The 17,692-nt window shown below is 54.8% G+C and overlaps 7 protein-coding genes across 7 annotated transcripts; all 7 read right to left on the bottom strand.

Moving 5' to 3' along the window:
* Positions 1 to 1,546: 1,546 nt before the first annotated feature.
* Positions 1,547 to 5,001, bottom strand: DACRYDRAFT_24618 (uncharacterized protein). Its single transcript, XM_040773761.1, has 4 exons — positions 4,299 to 5,001; positions 2,767 to 4,245; positions 2,217 to 2,712; positions 1,547 to 2,168 (listed from the first exon to the last, which is right to left on the bottom strand). Exons 1-4 carry the CDS (start codon positions 4,881 to 4,883, stop codon positions 1,606 to 1,608), a joined length of 3,123 nt encoding a protein of 1,040 aa, XP_040624979.1. The 5' UTR covers positions 4,884 to 5,001; the 3' UTR covers positions 1,547 to 1,605.
* Positions 5,002 to 5,165: 164 nt separating this feature from the next.
* DACRYDRAFT_111064 (Metallo-dependent phosphatase) lies at positions 5,166 to 6,586 on the bottom strand (the record flags this gene model as incomplete). The annotated part of the gene is made up of 5 exons (XM_040769166.1): positions 5,166 to 5,639; positions 5,693 to 6,178; positions 6,223 to 6,257; positions 6,304 to 6,343; positions 6,395 to 6,586. 5 exons carry the CDS (start codon positions 6,584 to 6,586, stop codon positions 5,166 to 5,168), a joined length of 1,227 nt encoding a protein of 408 aa, XP_040624980.1.
* Positions 6,587 to 7,096: 510 nt separating this feature from the next.
* On the bottom strand, positions 7,097 to 8,393 carry DACRYDRAFT_83850 (Metallo-dependent phosphatase; the record flags this gene model as incomplete). Its single annotated transcript, XM_040776643.1, has 3 exons — positions 7,097 to 7,570; positions 7,622 to 8,116; positions 8,169 to 8,393. 3 exons carry the CDS (start codon positions 8,391 to 8,393, stop codon positions 7,097 to 7,099), a joined length of 1,194 nt encoding a protein of 397 aa, XP_040624981.1.
* Positions 8,394 to 9,240: 847 nt separating this feature from the next.
* On the bottom strand, positions 9,241 to 10,242 carry DACRYDRAFT_102003 (uncharacterized protein; the record flags this gene model as incomplete). Its single annotated transcript, XM_040767603.1, has 2 exons — positions 9,241 to 9,715; positions 9,773 to 10,242. 2 exons carry the CDS (start codon positions 10,240 to 10,242, stop codon positions 9,322 to 9,324), a joined length of 864 nt encoding a protein of 287 aa, XP_040624982.1. The 3' UTR covers positions 9,241 to 9,321.
* Positions 10,243 to 11,049: 807 nt separating this feature from the next.
* On the bottom strand, positions 11,050 to 13,146 carry DACRYDRAFT_118855 (uncharacterized protein; the record flags this gene model as incomplete). Its single annotated transcript, XM_040770670.1, has 2 exons — positions 11,050 to 11,425; positions 11,475 to 13,146. The coding sequence occupies one exon, from the start codon at positions 13,144 to 13,146 to the stop codon at positions 11,509 to 11,511; it is 1,638 nt and encodes a 545-aa protein (XP_040624983.1). The 3' UTR covers positions 11,050 to 11,425; positions 11,475 to 11,508.
* Positions 13,147 to 13,696: 550 nt separating this feature from the next.
* Positions 13,697 to 14,852, bottom strand: DACRYDRAFT_118856 (NADP-binding protein; the record flags this gene model as incomplete). The annotated part of the gene is made up of 5 exons (XM_040770671.1): positions 14,716 to 14,852; positions 14,483 to 14,670; positions 14,283 to 14,415; positions 14,089 to 14,234; positions 13,697 to 13,988 (listed from the first exon to the last, which is right to left on the bottom strand). Exons 1-5 carry the CDS (start codon positions 14,821 to 14,823, stop codon positions 13,697 to 13,699), a joined length of 867 nt encoding a protein of 288 aa, XP_040624984.1. The 5' UTR covers positions 14,824 to 14,852.
* Positions 14,853 to 14,884: 32 nt separating this feature from the next.
* DACRYDRAFT_118857 (uncharacterized protein) lies at positions 14,885 to 17,666 on the bottom strand. The gene is made up of 5 exons (XM_040770672.1): positions 17,542 to 17,666; positions 17,200 to 17,484; positions 16,864 to 17,149; positions 16,194 to 16,803; positions 14,885 to 16,136 (listed from the first exon to the last, which is right to left on the bottom strand). Exons 1-4 carry the CDS (start codon positions 17,619 to 17,621, stop codon positions 16,252 to 16,254), a joined length of 1,203 nt encoding a protein of 400 aa, XP_040624985.1. The 5' UTR covers positions 17,622 to 17,666; the 3' UTR covers positions 14,885 to 16,136; positions 16,194 to 16,251.
* Between the last annotated feature and the right edge of the window lie 26 nt (positions 17,667 to 17,692).

Raw genomic sequence — 17,692 nt, forward strand, 5'->3', positions numbered from 1 at the left:
GGCGAGGTGCTGTCGGAAAGAAGTAGAATAACTGTCCCTGGTTGATGGAGGTGGTACGTACTGCACCATAATTGGGTTCATTGGCCCTGAGGCTCAACTTCCCAAGGTGTCTGCCCAACTTCTCCGCGAAAAAACACGAACCTGCTTATCGTCTTGCCCAAGAGCGCCGCAATTCGACCAGTGCTCTCGATCGTCCTGCACTGGTCGGTCCAAGGCGCATTACAACAGACTGGAACATACGACCGAATCGCGGGCGACGACCAAAAGTGGCGGAAAGCGCCTCTTTCTCACACGTGCCAAGCTCTACCTCGTACGACGTCAACGCCAACCCCTGCAGGCTCAGACGACCCCGCACAACTTCCCCGCCACGAGCAGTATCAACGTTCTTTCTACAACCAATGCTTGGCACAACAGACATACACGGTCTCGTCTTCCAGCCTACCGTCATCCCCACCAAATGTGTACGACATCATTCTCCTCGCTAACCGTGCGGTTGGCTGACATGGCGACCGTGATGTGATCCGAGAGGATCTGGAGAAGCTCGGCACCAAGGTGGAACAGGGTGCGATAGTTGTTGCCGATGTCGATTACCTTGCTCCATCGAGGCTAGATCTGATTGTTGAACGGAAGCTCCTTTTCGACTTCAGGACGGCCTCTTGATACAGTGACAGTCTCGGCACTCTTAATACGACCTTTGTCTTCCTCCTCGTCGACCGCCTTGATGTTCATCAATACTGCACTCTTTCGTGCCCTGATCGTTGATGAGTTTCGGGTCAATGAGATGAGACGCAGAACATGCTATGACGGAAGGGAGACAAAGAAGAAGAGTGAAGGCAACCCGAGCGATTCCTGATGAGTGGGTTATCCCCGGATGCATGGATCCGACATATCGCAGTCCTCCTTCTGATGCTGCCTCCCACGTGGTATTTTGGGACCCAGGTGGGCCTTCCAGTTTGCGATCGTGCGTGATGACTGAAAGTTGGACAGATACAGGCAACAACACCCACATCAATACGAGCGAGCAGACGTCCACATCGCTACCCTCTTTGTCCTGCCCAAGGTCGAGCTGAAAATGACATAAAATCCACAACCTGTTTCCCGGCCGTTCTAACGTGTTACTTCGAAGGCCAGCTGCTCAGGACGAGACGGCGTTTCAGAGTCACTTGAATGGAGTACCTGCTGTGGTATTGCAACCCAATCAGTAGAGGCTACCAACTCCTTGTTTGGGTCTATCCAATCGCCCGGATTTGTTCTTGTCCTGCTGCGCTCGTCATTGTCACTCGTAAGGACCTCTGATGATCTCTCTGACGTATCTCAGATATACGTGTTTGGTTTGTAGTCCATTCACTCGGTGTAATGATATGTTTAAATGAGTGGGCTGGATATGTAAGAGAAACTGACAGCCGAGCTTCACAGTGACGGGGAACCAGGTTGATGGTCCATGTCTTTGTGGACCCAAGCGGATAACGTGGTGTAGCAATCATGCCTCTGTCAAGGGTGCAACCCATTGTTTATGATAGCAGAGTACGAAAGATGTCATTGCAGAGAGCTGGTAAAAATGCACATATGTATACTGCAGGACTGATAAAATTCGTGAATGGAGCATTACGCGCCTCCTCGACCAAGCCCACCGCGTCCCCTCCGACCCATGCCTCTCGACCATACAGCAGCCTTCTCCCTAGTTACAGTCGTGAATCCATCATCGTCGACATTGGTGTCACCCTTGCGTTCAGGTGTCGGCGCAGGAGGAACAGGGGCGGGTATGGGCGAAGAGGGAGCAGAAGGCGTCTCTGGGCGGGGAATGGTCCGTGGAGCCAGGTTCAACCGCCTACGACCATCAGGAGCGCGGTCTCCAGCACTCATGAGAGGAGCAGCAGGGATCGGTGCCTCGCGGGGTGGAGTCGCCGTGCCAGATGGTGTTCCACGCGGGCCTCCTCGCCTCCAAGCAGCAACAGGCTCGGCGGCTGCGGGCACGGCAGGAGGTGCAGCGTGAGAGGCACGACGACGTTCTTCACGCGCACGCTCGCGAGCTTCTTCCTCTTCCACACGTTTGCGAGCAGCAGCAATCTCACGCTCACGTTCCTCACTCCGCTTTAACTTGGCAACCGTAGCCGCGGCAGCCTTTTCTTCTTCTTCCCGCAAACGAGCTTCCTCTTCGCGTTCGCGCTCTGTGGGATTGTTAGCCGTACACTCAAGGAGTTCAAAGAATAGCATACCCTCTTCTTCGCGGATTCGGCGTTCCTCCTCCTCCCTGATCCGCCGTTCCTCTTCCTCGACAGCCTTGCGCTCCTCCTCGCGTGCACGAAGTACTTCTTCCCTCCGTTTCCTCCTCTCTTCCAGCCGCTTTCTCTCCGCCACCTCCCTACGTGCCTCAAACTCTTTCCGCTTCTCGCCCTCAATTTCCGACCGCATAGCCAAGTAGTCAGGCATCATGCGGCCCAATCGGGCCTTGCTTGACAGCTCTTCCTCGAACTGATGACGAAGTCGCTTCTTCGTCTCGTCTTGGGTCTGGTAGAAAGTGATACGGTCCTCCTCCTGTTGACGGGTGTAATCTTCCTCGAGCAGGGGCCGCTCCTCCTTGCGGAAAGCACGTTCGGTGTGGTCCAGGCGCTTGGCAATGATCCGCAGCCGATCATTCACTTCCTTCTTCTGCTTCTCGATCTGTTCTACCTGGAGCTGGACGAGCTTCTGAGTGTCGAGATTCTCGATGTCCTGGATATCAACCGTCAATTCTCCCTTCACAGGCCAACTACGTAGACCACTTACATCAACATTAACCTTGATGTTGCCCTTGGCGATCAGATCCTGGACGATCTTCTGTTGCTCTCCCTTCCTCACGCTCTCGATTTCGCGCCTAACACGTTCCTGTTCCTTCGTCTTAGCCGCCTCGCGCTCCCTCTTCTCCGCTTCCTCTTTCTCCGCGCGTGCATGGTCGAGCTTGCTTTGCTGCTCTTCCTTAGTCTTTCTGGCCGCCATCTCCGCGCTCAGCTCTTGCCTACGCTGGGCAAGCGCACGCTTGTGAATAAGCGCAGCGCGAGTAGTGGGCAGGGCAGCGAGCGCCGCCTGCAGAGCCTGGTAGACGGGCGATGCGTGATCCTCCACCTTGAGCGGCTCTTCGACAAAGACGAGCGCCCGTTGAAGCCGCAAGGCAACATCCCGGAGCTCATCGCCATTCTCGCCTTCGTCTTCCGAGAAGAGCACAACACCACGGCCGTGATCTACACGTCCCTTGAGCACACCCCGGCGGCAGAGCGCCATGAGCCACCCTTCAGCTGCCTCGCGAGAGACGCCCCACTGCGTGCCCTCCCACGGCGCGGTCATGCTCCATAAACTCTGGAGGTAGATCTCAGAGTATGTCTCGCTAAGCGAGAGCAAGAGATGGGTGAGTAGAGTCTGTGGGAGATGGGGCATATATGCCGCATAAGTGGAGAACTTGGGTTCCGCGAGCTGGGAGAGGACCGGAAGGGAGTCTTTGGCCAGCGTATGCGGGGAGAGAGGCGTGGTGAGGAGTGTATGTAGTTGATGAATAGGCTCAGGACAGAGGGAAAGAATACCCTTTTGCTCAGCTTCTTTGAGCATGCCCCGCCGGGTTGGGAGTGTGTTAAGTCCAAGCAGAGTCGCAAGCCGGAAATCGCGACCTCCGCGCTTCACGTCTTCGCTATCCACGTCACCACCCGTAAGGCCCTGAGAGTTCTTCGATTCGAGTGACTCTTCACGGACGCACAGCGCGGATAGGACAACTCCACCGGCGATGTGCTCCAATTCTTCAGTGGTTTTGCCGCCGTTGCTGGGTAGTGAACGGAGGGTAGCGAAATAACGCGCGTACGCAGCAGCGTGGAAGAGGGAGGTATCCGCACTAGAGATGGTGCTAGCTGCGGAAGGGGAAAAGACCCGAGTGAGCTTCTCGTAATAGAGACTGAGCTGCTTGAGGTTTGCAGGTTTCTTGGCTGCACCCGCTCCACCAGGTACACCCACTGTGCTGGTGAGGGTCAAAAGATGGTGTACATCCTCCACGCTGCGGAACGCCTCTCCCCAGAGCTCCATCTCAATGGCAGCATCCAATTGGACAAACCGCGTGTCTAGATGGCGTTGGAGTGTTTCCGGATCGGAAAGGTTGATTGCGTGGGGTTGGTGAGCGTATTTGGACGCGGCAGTAAGGTGAAGCCTGAGCAGGTCGCACAAGCGGCGGAACTCCGTCTTGCGCTGGTGCTGGAGGCAGAAGTTGAACGCCATTTGGGCGACTTGCTGTAGTCACAAATACATCAGCATATACGTGCATGCATTGGAGGGTTACGAACCTGGTAAATTATTTCCAGTCGAGCATTGTTCTTAAGCGTCTCTAGAGCAGTACGGTAGGCCTCCCACAGGAACCGGAGCCAAGGGGTGACGAGGGCGCGGTCCATCCTCTCCCTGCTCTCCTGTCCGGTACCAAGGATAGCAAGCATGAGCACGCGCTCCGGCGTCTCACTCGCCTCGAGATCTTCAACTTCTTCTTTCTCACCGCCCTCCTGCTCCTTCTCGACCTCCTTCGCAGCCAGTTTCTCCTCATACAGACGATCTGCCTCTTTACGCGCCTCTTCGAGCTTCTCCTCACTGATCTGCAAGAACTTCTTCACGACCGTTTCCACACTGGTGACACTGGAATTTTGTGCGATGTTTTTGTACTGCATCAAACCCTCCTTGGCGATGCGTCCCTTTCGCATATCCACGCAAAGCTGGACGAATCGAAGGACGATAGGCTCCAAAGCAGAAAGCGCGGTTGATCGGAACTTCTTCATCGTGAACAACTCGGAGAGCAGCTGGAGAGCGGCCGGCTGTTGGTGAACGGTGATGAGGTGTTCGGCCTGTTTGAGGACCGCCTCTGGGCGGCTGAAAGGCGGCATGGTGGGCTAAGTGATTTGCGTGCTGACGACAGCCTCTCTCCGGCGGCGTTGGGAGAGTGGTGGTCGACGATTAACTGGTCTGTGAAGCCTTTTGAGAGCAGCAAGGAGATGTTGTGACGGTGAGCTCGACAATAATGAGTCGGTGACTGCGAATAATGAACGGAAGGAAAAGATTTGGTGAAGCTTTAGGGCCGGCTCAAACACCGAATCAAGTTACACGGGATCAAAGTGCCTCCACATGAATGACGTGTTGATCGGGCGTGATCGAGGTATGGTGATTATCTAAAGATATTCCTTCATAAAGTCTGGTCCTAGTACAAAATAATCATTCGTCGTCTTATTCTCATACGAATTCCACGTCTCCACCATTGGGCCATTGACCGCTGACAGATCTTCAAGCCGGAGATTAAACACTCTCCTATTGCGCACTTCCGAGTGAGGCGTCACATAACCTCCATACCCCGAATGTCCATCAAAGCACAGCGCCAATCCGGACGCGTTATACGACCGCGCACACCACGAATCACCGTGATCGTGCCCAGAGGTCACAGCGAGCACCTCGTTCTTCCCTTCTGCTAAGCCGATGATCGCCTGGAACGCCGGGAGGTCAAGCCCAGTATATGCGTTGTTGAGGAAACCTTGGGTTGCAGGATCGGGATCGTCGTCGTGATCCCCAACGGTAGGCAGTGTACAGAGGTCGTCAGAGTGCTGGAAAGGGATATGCACGAAGACAAGCGAGGGGGGTAGAGAGCCCCACTACATCCCAGCATCAGTCAGTTCATCATCCTCAGCATGCAGATTAGGCTTACGACAGCCTTCATGAGTCCACTCTGGGTCTCAACATACTGCGGCACCGTGTTTTCGTCAATCCAGTAGTAATTCGCCTCTGCCGGGACAGGCGCCGGCACGTCGGGAACAAACGATGTCGAGTCAAAGAACCACATCACCACCGCTGGCGCCGAGTCCTCTTCTCTAGCGTAGACCAGCACCCAGTAGTTCCCACACCCATACGGGCGAGGCCCCACATCCGCACGGGTGTACGATAACCCCCCGTAGTGGGCAATCTCGTACTCGATCTCCTCCAGATGGGTGATGTTGTTCGAGTTGTCGTGATTCCCGTGCGTGCTGGAGAAGGGGATCCCGCGCTGGATGGTAGGACCATACATCTGGTCCAGGTAGCCAGTAGCGTTGAAGGCGAACACGTTCTCTCCCGTCATGAGATCGCCGTTGAAGACCACATAGTCCGGCTTTTCCTGGTCAAGGATGATAGAATGCACGATAGTAGTGTTCGTGTCCTTCAGTCTATCAGCTGATGTCCTCTCTTTCTGTATGTGCTCACCTGCTCCGGCCCCCAACTGGCAAACGTCCCATCCCCTATCATCGCTCAGCACTACCTTCCTTCATCCAACAAAGGACGCACCGTTCCTCTCCCCAAAATGCATATCCGAGAAGCTCACCACCTGCTTTCATCAGCCACGCAGCTCTTCCATCCAACAGACAGCAACACACACCTTGAACTCTCCATCAGTGTTAAACGTCAGTTTCCGCTTGAGGGACCAGTCGAGCACGCCTAACAGTCCGTTCTGGCGTGGTAGGGGGCTGGAGAGGGCCGTGCCGAACAGCAGGACGGTGAGGAAGTGCATCGTGCGTTCGTAGCAGGACCACAGGAGGCCAGCCGCAGAGGGGTAGAGGACGGGAGGCATGTGCTATTTACAGTCTACATGCATGGAGATCTTGAGCTGGAATATGTGGATAGTAGGAAAGAGAGAAGACAGGGAGGGAACGTGCTTGCTTGAGAAGCTGTTTGGCCGTGTGGTGGTCCGTCGAGGTAAAGTACCGATTACGCGCTGGCAATATCTAACAGTCCCGTAGAAGGTGGATTATCGGTCCTGAATTATTGCAATGATGATATTGTTCCCCTACACCTAGCATGATCATGATCAGTTGTCGAGGTATCGAAATTTCCAGAAATAGCATTGCCGGAATAGGAAGGACAGGAGGCGCACGTGTGACCTCAGGTCTAAACGCAGAGGCTTCTCTGCCTCACACAACACCCCCGTTAACTGATTAAATAGTCCATAGATGTCTATCTTCCCTATAATCCAAAGTAATCCAAGAATAGAAACAGATATTTCAAGGGGTGTGATCTTCCCGCAAGGAGCGGAAGGGCTCGAGGTATACTGCAATGTCCAAAGAATGACAGCCTTCCTCGCTCACAGGTAGTTCTTCATGAAGTCCGGACCAAGGGTAACCTGGTCGTTGATAGTCTTGTTCTCGTACGAATTCCACGTCTGGACCTTGGGCCCGCTGTTCGACCGAAGGTCCGAGAGCTTGAGGTTGAACACACGGCCATTGCGAACCTGCGAGTTAGGGGTGACGTACCCGCCGTAGCCGGAGTGGCCGTCGAAGCAGAGAGGAATGCCGGATGAGTTAGACGAACGGGCGCACCAAGACTCGCCGTGATCGTGTCCGGAAGTGATGGCGAGCACCTTGTTCTGCCCGTCGCCGAGGCCGAAGATGGACGTGAACGCGGGTGCGTCAAGGCCAGTGTAGGTGTTGTTGATCGTACCCTGGGTAGAAGGATCGGGCTCATCGTCGTGGTCTCCCGGGGTGCCGAGCTGGTAAAGCTGGTCCGATCTCTGGAAGGGAATGTGGACAAAGACCAGGGAAGGGGGAAGGGAGCCCCACTATGCGCTGATGTCAGTTTCGAACCCGGCTCTGTTGCTAAGGATACGCACGGTCTTCCTCATCAATCCGCTTTGGCCATCGATGTAGGCCGGAACAGTGTTCTCATCGATCCAGTAGTAGTTGGCCGAGGGGGCGACAGGGCCAGGTCCATTCCCGGTGCCGGAGGTGAAGGAGCGCGAGTCGAAGAACCACATGATAACCGCCGGCGCCCAGTCCCCTTCGTTAGCATAGACAGGAACCCAGTAGTTACCAACTCCCCAAGGCTCAGGGCCGACATCCATACGCGTGTAGGAGAGATCGCCGTAGTGCTTCTGCTCGTACTCGATCTCCTCCTGGTGATTGATGTTGTTCGCATTGTCGTGGTTGCCGTGCGTGCACGAGAACGGGATCCTGCGCTTGACTGTGGGCGCAAAGCACTGGTCGAGGTAGCCAGTGGCGTTATTCGCGAAGACGTTCTCGCCGGTCATCAGGTCGCCATTGAAAACGACGTAATCGGGTTTCTCCTGATCGAGAATGATTGAATGTACTTGTTGGGTCATGTTGTCCTATTCCTTGCATCAATGACAGTTGAGTACTCGAAGGAGATATATCACAAACGTTAGAAGGACCCCAGACAGCCCATGAACCGTTGCCCCAACGTTCACCAAAATGCATGTCAGAGAAGGAGACGACCTTGAAGCTACCGGTCCGGTCGAACGTGAGTTTCTTCTTGGAGACCAAGCCTAGAAGCTCACTCGTCCAGTCGCTGCGCCTACTTCCTGTAGGCGCAGGCACGGCCGCGGCGAGACCTGCGAGAGCGGAGACGAAGAGGGACGCGTACATCGTGCGCTACTGGGAGCTGAGCTCGATGTTATGTCGAGGATGACGGATGCTCGACAAGGAAAGTCCAGCATCCCCACCTTGTGCCTTTTGTACCTCTTCATCCTTGATGAGAAAGCGCAGAAGCCTCGAACGTGCAGAAGCATTCCGCAGGAACGTGTGGTTGAATTTCCCGAGCAGGAAGAGGAAGTCTTCTTCAGCGGAAGGTCATCCGAGACAGACAGCATGTCCACGTCAAGCAGGCTGATCCACGGGAATGAACAGGAGTTGGCTAGCGACTGAGAAATGAGAGGACGAGCAGGTGAAGGAGGAGGTGCACAAGGCACGCAGAAGCGCTGGTTGGCCCAACTGGCAAAGGAAGGAAGACCACCAAGAAAGGGAAGCATGTCCCAGCGCGCTGCTTCTTCGTTGATCAGCCACACACGTGCTTCACGCGCACGCGTCTCCTACGCGTCCAATCCCCGAGCGCCCGTCGCAACCGGCCCCAACATGAACGGCAGAGTTAATTTCGAAAGGAACGGCGAGTCTATTGATAACATTGATGAACAGTCTAGTTTCATGTGGTCACCCGGTCCGACTCGGCCACGGTACACAGTGGACCGAACATTCTCAATACATTTGAGGCAGCTGAGAAACATCTGCCGGTCTTCATCAACGTTCACGGAGGTGGGTGACCATACTAGGTAGTGCACGTTCCCCACGAATTATTGTTCTATCTCGGGTATGTCAGGTCCATCGCGATGAAGGAGCGGCAATTGCAAATCCACCCATTACCAAGTCTCAAACAGTGAATTACACAATTACTGGATTACTAGGCTACACGGCGCCGTAAACGCGTGTACGCGCCGGACAGTAAGACATACAGATATCATAGTCAGCAAACAGTGTCCCCTCCTCAACAATAGATCCACGGCATCAGCGCGTCCAGCGCTCAGTGTGTCCCCTTCTTGCGATTCCGCCCAAAGAACTCCTCGGCCGTCATCCGTGGATGGGCCGAATAGTCCCTAAACTTCTCCACGTTCACCGGAACGAGTGGTACAGGTTCACGAAGATCATTGTGCACATCTTTATTGTAGAAAAGCTCGTCGCTTGGGTAGGCACCGTAGTACAAATCCGCGAGATGCGCGTGTTCGTTGTGCATCAGATCGGGTACATCGTCCAAAATATTTTCGGGCGAAGAGGGTCTGCGCAGACGGGGGGACTTGTGCAGCGCTGGATCATCGGATAGCGCCTTGGGGGGAGTTCTAAGTGTGGGCGGCTCAGGCGGGGTTCCCAGCCCTCTGAAGGCCGATAGTCTGGTCAAAGAGGCAGCCGACTTGAGCAACCTGTATTTCCTAATCATAAGCTCCGACGGTTCAGAGGAGGGCAGGTGAGATACTCACGCCTCGAGACTTTCCAGACCCCTCTTTACGGTCTCCATATGTAAGAGCGCCGCTTCTGCATCCTTCCGCTCAATAGTGAACATAGTGTTTTCCACCTCGCCCTCCATCGCCGGCATGAAAGAGTTTGTGAGCCGACCAAGGGCGTACGAGCTCGAAGCGGCAGAGTCACCAGTGGAAGGAACTGCAACAGGCTGGGCCGCATCGGATCCTTGAAGGGGAACGGCAGCGGCAGCAGCAGGCAGAATCTGACCTGTGGCCCCTGTTCCCTCGCCTGGTGCTATGTGCCTGTACGAGTCTTCTGCCGCTCGCGCCTGATGTTCTTCGAGCAACTCCAGCGCACGCAAATCCAAACCCTGCGTTGCTTCATCCCTCGGAATTGGGAGGGAGAGTGTACCGGGTATTGACGGTATAGTGAGGAGGATCAAGAGGGAGAGGGAGGGAAGGAGCGGCGCGGCCAGGGAGGGACGCATTCTCTTGGTTTGAAATGAGGGGAAGGCAAGGCGTCTATTGCCAGAAACAATGTGCAGATATACTGCTAGGAGGAGAGATTAAAGGAGGAATCGAATCCGTGGAGAAGTGCGACTTACACAGGATTATATATGTGCCCCAGAGGAGAGTAAAGCTTCCTGCGCCTCTCCACTAATTGTCCACCCACGCCTCACTTGGAGTACTGAAATCCGCATGCGTTATTGTGCCACAAATATGTCTGGATCTTCCGTAACGATGATGCACTTGCGTACCCAGCACAGATGGGAAGTCGGAGAGTGCTCATCAGCAGTATCCCATCCCTGGGCCCGGAAGCGCTGCCCGCTCCATGACTTCCGGAAGTCGTCAGGAATGAAAACAATCACGATTCTAGACGCGTGTGGCGGATGAAGCTGAGAAGAAGGGGGAGGTAACGCATTGGTCGGGATTGACAAGGGCGGGCATAGCGAGTGATCGAACTTTATCTGACCGTTCGGTGAGAGGGAAGCACGTGCAAGACGGGCGCTTGTTTACGTTCCAAGGTCAGGGTTCACGTGAGCCCTTGAGAGATAAAAATATCCAGCTGAGGCTGATCACCGATCACGAAAGAGATGGCTGGTGACGACCGAGGAAGAGGAAGGGATTGGGGATTGGACTAGATACGTCCTGCGAGCAGTTGGTGAATCCGATCATTCTCATAATCCTTCCGTTTGCCATATGCGTCTACCTACGACAGGAACCTGTTTCATAGGAAGAGCGAAAGGAAGAACTGGAAGGAAGAAATCAACGAAGGAGAAATCGTGGTGACGTATGCTCTCACGGGTAGAGCGTTTGCGCGCACGGCGCTTGAAAGGGGTAGACCCATTTGGAGGAATATAGGGGCAAAATTTGGAGGAACGGCGTACCAGACGCAAAACGAAGACAATAAGAGAGAGGCATCAGGACAAGAAAGCATAGTTATCACGCGATCATTTCACAGCCCAGGAGCAACGTCGATCGCGGCGAGCATTCAGCGCAAGGACGACGAAGATGGGAATTGACATGATGGTGCAGAACGCGAGGACGAGCGGGGTCACGCAGGCGAAATTCGTCGAGCACCAGGGCGAACGTCGATACCGGAGGGCTATAATCTCGCTTGCAGGAACGGGCGATTAGAAAAGATATGCCGCTTTGCGGTAGCGGCATTGTCTGCTGCCTTTGGATCAGTATCTCCGTCGATAGAGTGGGTAACACGTACTTCAGGATCGTTAATAGGGAGACGGGACCGGGGGTTACGTGTCCAGTCTCTCGCCTCTCGCCAGAACCTTGATGACCCGAGGCGCTTCTTGCACGGGTTTGTCTACGATTGCCTCTGTACCGGAGCCTGCGCCTCTGCCACCTCGCTTTCCCCTGCCCCTGCCCCTTCCACCAAACGCGCCACCCCTTCCCCCGCTTGCTCCACTCACAGCACGTCCAAATCTCTCCCTATCGCTGTCCACACTCCGCCTCTCCCTCTCGGCACGGGGAGTTTTCCCCAGTTCGAGCAGGAGGATGTTCATCTCCTGTGCCCAGGCGCGCACCTCTCGTCCATCTGCACGTCCTTCCCACCGCTGGGTATCGTCATCTCCCCGAAGCCTATCTCCTTGGGGCGCGATCACAGCTAAGACACTCTTTCTCGCTCCCCAGCTCTGTTGATGCAAGGCATTCACAAACTCGAACGCCGCGGAACACAATGTGCGCTTGATCCAGTCCGGGCAGTCGATCTTGTTCGTGCGCAAGCCGGAAAGGGTCGTCAGCGGGCCAGGGCCGAGGGCGGGCGAGGAGTCGACCGACGCTGTTCGGGTGTGCTGGGATATGGATGACACGAGCGCGAGTGGGATGACCGAGGGAATCTGCTCCCAAGGGATGTATGCCTCCTCACCCTGTACTGTGATCCTCGGGTTGATGCCCACCTGGTCCTCAAGATAGCGACTCGCAGCGCGTGCACTCCCGGCCAAAGGGGAGGAACCTTTCTTCAACAAATCAAGCGTATTCAGCGCTTCGAGGGGAACGACGACTTCCTCCTTCCTGCCTTCGCCGCACCACTTGCGTACTGTTCCGAGCGAATGTACTAGCACGGAGGAGTCGAGGACAATGCGGTCGGCAAGCCGGCGCTGGAAAGAGAGGGGGTTGACACCCGCCGGCACTGCTGGGCCGGTATGTACTTCGGGTGTAACGGGATAGTCGATAGGAACGGCATCGAGTGCAGGCGACGGGATAGCCTTGAGAATAGGCACGCTATCTGCGTCCCGGGCGACTTCCACTCGCCAGGAAAGGATCGGATTCATGGCCTGGGGTCCATGTCCATGTATGCCCATAATCTCCCTCTCTTCTTGATCAGGATCAGGCAGATCCCGGTCATCGACCACTTCTGGAAGTGCGCGCCCAGAGGGAATCGGCGCGGGAATCGCCCTGGGGGGGATAGTAGCAGCCACGGGAAGCGACCGATCGAACTCCTTGTCTTCGTCTGCTCTCCGCTGCCTCTCCCGCTCACGGTCCCGATGACTCTGTCCACGCGATCCGGTCACGGCATTCGCATATCCTCTTCCGGGACTACCCCTCCCCCTCCCTCTGTTTCCCGCTACACCACCTCCAGGCGCGGGCCAAGTGTTCTGCGCAGCCTTGACTGGGGGAGATGGCGAGGCACTACGGCCACAGGGTCCGCTGTACATCCCACGAGTTGGACCTCCTGGTGCACGAGAGAAGGACATATCCTCCACTGAGCGCTGGAGGTTGTCGACTTGGTGGGAGAGGAATGCGGCGCCGAGGGCGCGAGAGACTCGGTCACGGTTAGGGGCCTCGGTCTGGCGCGGTTTCAGAGAACATACGGAAGATAAAATGTATTTACTCGCATCGAGTTTAGGAGACGTGGCGGCAGTGGTAGCCGCCATGTCCTGTAGTCTGGTATTGTTGGGTGCCAGGATATCCGTACTGCTCAAGTGACGTGAAGACGGTCGACTGACAATGCCCAGAGTGCAATTTCAACAATGTAATGAATGGTCGAGGAAAGGCAGAGAGTGAAAATGATACTATCAGTTTTGAGATGAGTAGAAGGGAGTTGACGTCCCGTCGTAATGGGTAACTGCGGCTCAAAGAGAGATCCTTTCAGAATGGAAAGGGGTATCCGGGGTCATTCACCCGATCGGGAGATTGTGTCCGCTTCCGAGGAACAAAGGAGGGACAAGCCTTCTCACCTGCTATATTTATGCCCTAACAGTCACCTCTTACATCGCTTTGTTGCATCGCTTTCTCAATCCCGACTGACTCATGGCGACACATATTATATCCACGCGTCCCTCGGCAGAAGTTCGAGTACTCTAACGCCGAAGTGCTTTATGAAACTGGAAATTTATATTGTCCTTCGTCATGAGCGACAGTAATCGAGTCGTACCCTTGGTAACGCTACACTACGGGCACTAGTACTCATGATGACTTCGGGCTTCATTCAAACCCCAAGCTTCTTCTCCAGTTCCAACAGCTTATCCACGGTATCTCTAACACATTGATCGAGCTCCATCCCATCTCGAACTCCGTCTCCGCCTTCCCCGAGTCAGTATCAAAGTGCGTCGCAGGCTCTCCTACGCTCGGGGTGACCTTGCCCGCGGTTGCCAGCTCCGGTTGATGCTGTGCTATGATATGTGCAACTTGGGCATAGGAGTAGTGACCCCCTATAGCGAGATACCGCTGGTTGGCACTTGCAGGATGGGAAAGGGCGTCGACGTGGAGTTTCGCCCTGTGAGTACACCGTCAACACACTTCACCGGATGCTGATCTCCTCCAAGCCCGCGAATCAAACACTTACACATCCCTAACATCAGTCCACACTGGCATACGCGTCCGCTGTGCTCATGGTCAGCTCTTTCATCCGCTCTACAGGCTGCATCGGCGGCCCGAAGATCATCGGGGGACATATCCTCGTCAAGGCAAACTTCGGCGCGTGGGTACTCATGTAATTCCACGCTGCTTGGTCCGCGAATTTCTGTCTTCCAGCGTCAAAACCGTCCCCAATCTACCAACATCGGCCTACCTTAGAAGCGAGATACGCCACTGCGGGATCTCCGATCATCATTACCTGCTCCCAGGTAATCGGGTTCCAGTCCAGCTCGGAATACGTATACCCGGGCCGATAACCCTGCCTCAAGTTGATCCCCGCGGCAAGACTGATAGTGCTCACCACTCTTTTGACCCTTGGTTACTTGCTCGCCGCTTCTAAGGCGTTCAGCGTACCCTGCAGCGCCGGTTGGAGCATCTCCTTTTCCAGGTCTTTGGCAGAGTAATGGAAGGGCGACGCGAGGTGCAATACGTGATCTACACCTTGCACGACGGTATCCAGTGCCCGGGACGATCGACCAGGTGATGGACCCCGTATGCTCGGGGTACACCGCATCAAACGCGTCTGCCTTTTCCTGCGAGCGCTGTGGAATCTCAGGCAACGACCCAGATGCTAAAGGGTGACGTACGACTGTACCCTTAGCTTTGTACCCTTGTTTCAGGAGCTCGAGCGTGACGGCCGCACCTACGAACCCGGAGGCGCCGGTGACGAGCACGACCTGGGTTTCCCCACACATGATTGACTTGTCTTGCTACTGTGTTGTCGAATACCGAATGGCATAATGAAGAGAAAAACCCTTCGACAGCTGCAATTTTCGAGCGATTAAATACCCCAGCACGAACCAGAAGCCAAATCACGACGATGTCCTCATGCTGCTGTCATTCATTTGTAATTTTCCCATCGATGTCCGCGGCTCAGCTAGTGATAATGAACTTCCGAAGGAGTGTTGAGAAAGTGCGATCCTGTTCCGTTCAATCCGGGGATCGGGGTACGCGCTTCACCCTGGACTCGCATCAGATTTTGGTGGGTGATGTTGTACCGAGATGCAAAACCAATTGCATGAAGTACGATCGGCACGCGATATACCGATCTGTGCTCCGCTTTACCGTTCAATGTACCGCACCTCCGGCTCTTGATCGTTCAGACCACTCTCCTTGGATTGGACGACAGTTGTCTGTTGCTCAAACGTTCGACCTATTATCCCTGATGTCACTGGCAGCCATGTCCTTTCCATCCGATGCGTGGAAGTCGACAGTGCAGTCTAGGAGAAACCTGATGAGGATCAGAGTGCCCGAATGTCGCCCCTTTCAGTGCTGGCTCAGGATCAGTATTTGTTTTTGGAAATTCTTTCCTGCATATCTCCGAGGTTAGAGCTCGGTAACAGTGAACTTATCTCTGTGGTCATGAGCTCTACCGGTGCGAAGCTTGCACAGCGTTGTCAAATGAGTAGGGTGGTGTGGGAAGAGAAACGTCAATTCTATATCTACTTGTACTAGCCGTGCAATGCCCAGAGGCAAAGCTCGGATACATTAGACAATGAGACATTGTGAAGCAGAGATGAAATCAGGAAACAGGATGGAACACAAAGTAAACGTGCCAACAGAGTGACTGAGGGCAGTTGGAACAACGCAGAAAGGTCGCTTAACGCGCTAGGTAGCTCTTCATCTGAGCTAGCCTTGCAGCGGCTGAGGCGGCAAGAAAGAGAAATGGAAAGGAAAGAGAAGAGGAGAAAGAGAAAGAGAAGGGGATACAGCCGCTGCTAAGGAACAAACGGCAGTGGATGGGATGAGGACTGAAGAGAAACAAAGAAGAGAGACGTGTGACGCCTCAATTCCCCAACCACCAAGGGGGCCGGCCTGCAAATCTCCTCTTTCCCAGCCCATATCGAACGCGATTGATGATAGTTGACCACAATGCGATGGAGACCATGTTGCACAGCTGGCAAGACCTCGATGAGGCGCAGAGCGACCTGCCATTTGGTTTGCCAGCATATATAAGAGCTGTGCCTTTGGTTCCTGACGAGATCTTGTCGTACAGCAAGGTGAACAGCTGGGTACTTTGCGTTTAATAGCTTTATCTCGAATACAACCAAAGGATCACACTCACTTAATAAATAGTCTAGTGCCGCCCCGACCACTAGGGCCAAGGCAGCGTCGTGCCGTGCTCACAGTGCACGGCCAAACTGTGTGCGATGAGGTGAACGCTTGATCGTTCGGTGAGCACGAATCGTACGACGGGCGGGTTTGCTGTCCCTGTCGCTGCTGTCTTCTTCCTCCGAGGAATCGTCGGGAAGACTCTTCCTGGCGCGCTTGGTCCGATGACGGGCTTGGCTGTCCTCATCATCTCCCTCGTCACCAGAGGAGAATTCCTCAGGGGTACGTTTGGGAGAAGAGGGTGTGGGAGGGGTGAAGGCCGCAGGGACAGGGTGGATGATGTCGTCGAGCATGGCATGGAAGTCGTGCAAGATGTCCGTGACGGAGCGCTCGAGGCTCATGTCACGGAGCTGGGCGACGAGGTCGTTCAGATCGGCGATGTTGGAGCGCTTGCAGCTGGCATGCATCGTCATGCTAGCGGTGGCCTTGACTGGTGTTTCGACGATGAGGGACAGGGTGAGCGGGGCAGCCTGGAGCACGGTCTTGATTGGGGCACCATCCTTCATCTGCAATGCAATGCCGGTTTCAGCTTGATGGCCGGCGATGATGGGTGTTGCAGTCTTCTAGACATTGAGACAGATAACTGGTTAGAACAATGAGGGACGCTGTAGAAAGTTGCTTACAAGAGGGCACCGGTTGTAGTCGAGATCTTCCGCCTGTGCATAGATCGTGCACAATTCGGCCGGTGAAAGGTTTCGGTGGGGAGAGAGCTCCACCTCTTCCTCAGTTGCTTCCATCTCTTCATCCTCATCGTCGTTTTCAAATGCTGTTGCCACGTAGGCAACAACATAGGCAGCCTTCTCCTTTGAGCCGACGATCCCGAAGTAGTGCTTCGCCTTCAGGATGTGCTCGAGGAACTCCGTGACGCTTTCACGGAGATGCCGGTTCTTGAGCTGTCCGGCCTTATGGCTGCAGAGAATGTCAGAACAAATTTCATAACGATAGAGAAGACAACGAACAGGAGGTACCAGATCAGCTTCTCTGCGGCGGTGACCTCTGTTGCACTAGCCTCGGCCCTGACGTAGTGCGGGAGCGACTCGGTGTTGTCGAGGTCGCTGTCCTCATAGTCCGTGAGGACGGAGGGGGACATGTCTCTCTCCGAGGAGAAAGATTCGTCGTCATCAGAAGACTGAGTAGAGAGGGCAGGAAGCGCAGCAGGTCCGATGTCGATAGGAGAGGTTGGGGTGGGGTGGAAGGCCGGCAACGCCATCCTGACGATGGCACTGCCAGTGGAAGCTCTAGGCCTGATGAAGTTGTTGTCAGCACGGATGACTTGACATGATATAACAGAGGCGACGTACTTTACGAACGGCTTCCTCGGAGGCATGAGCCCCATAACACGTGGGAAGGGGTTGTACGAGTACGCAGGATAAAACGGCATCGTCGACAGTAGTAGACAGAGAGCTTCGAAACCAGCAAGTAGCAGAGCAGAGAACTTCAAAGCGATCAAGC

Source organism: Dacryopinax primogenitus (genome assembly GCF_000292625.1).
Source record: "Dacryopinax primogenitus strain DJM-731 SS1 chromosome Unknown DACRYscaffold_20, whole genome shotgun sequence".
Classification (NCBI taxonomy): domain Eukaryota; kingdom Fungi; phylum Basidiomycota; class Dacrymycetes; order Dacrymycetales; family Dacrymycetaceae; genus Dacryopinax; species Dacryopinax primogenitus.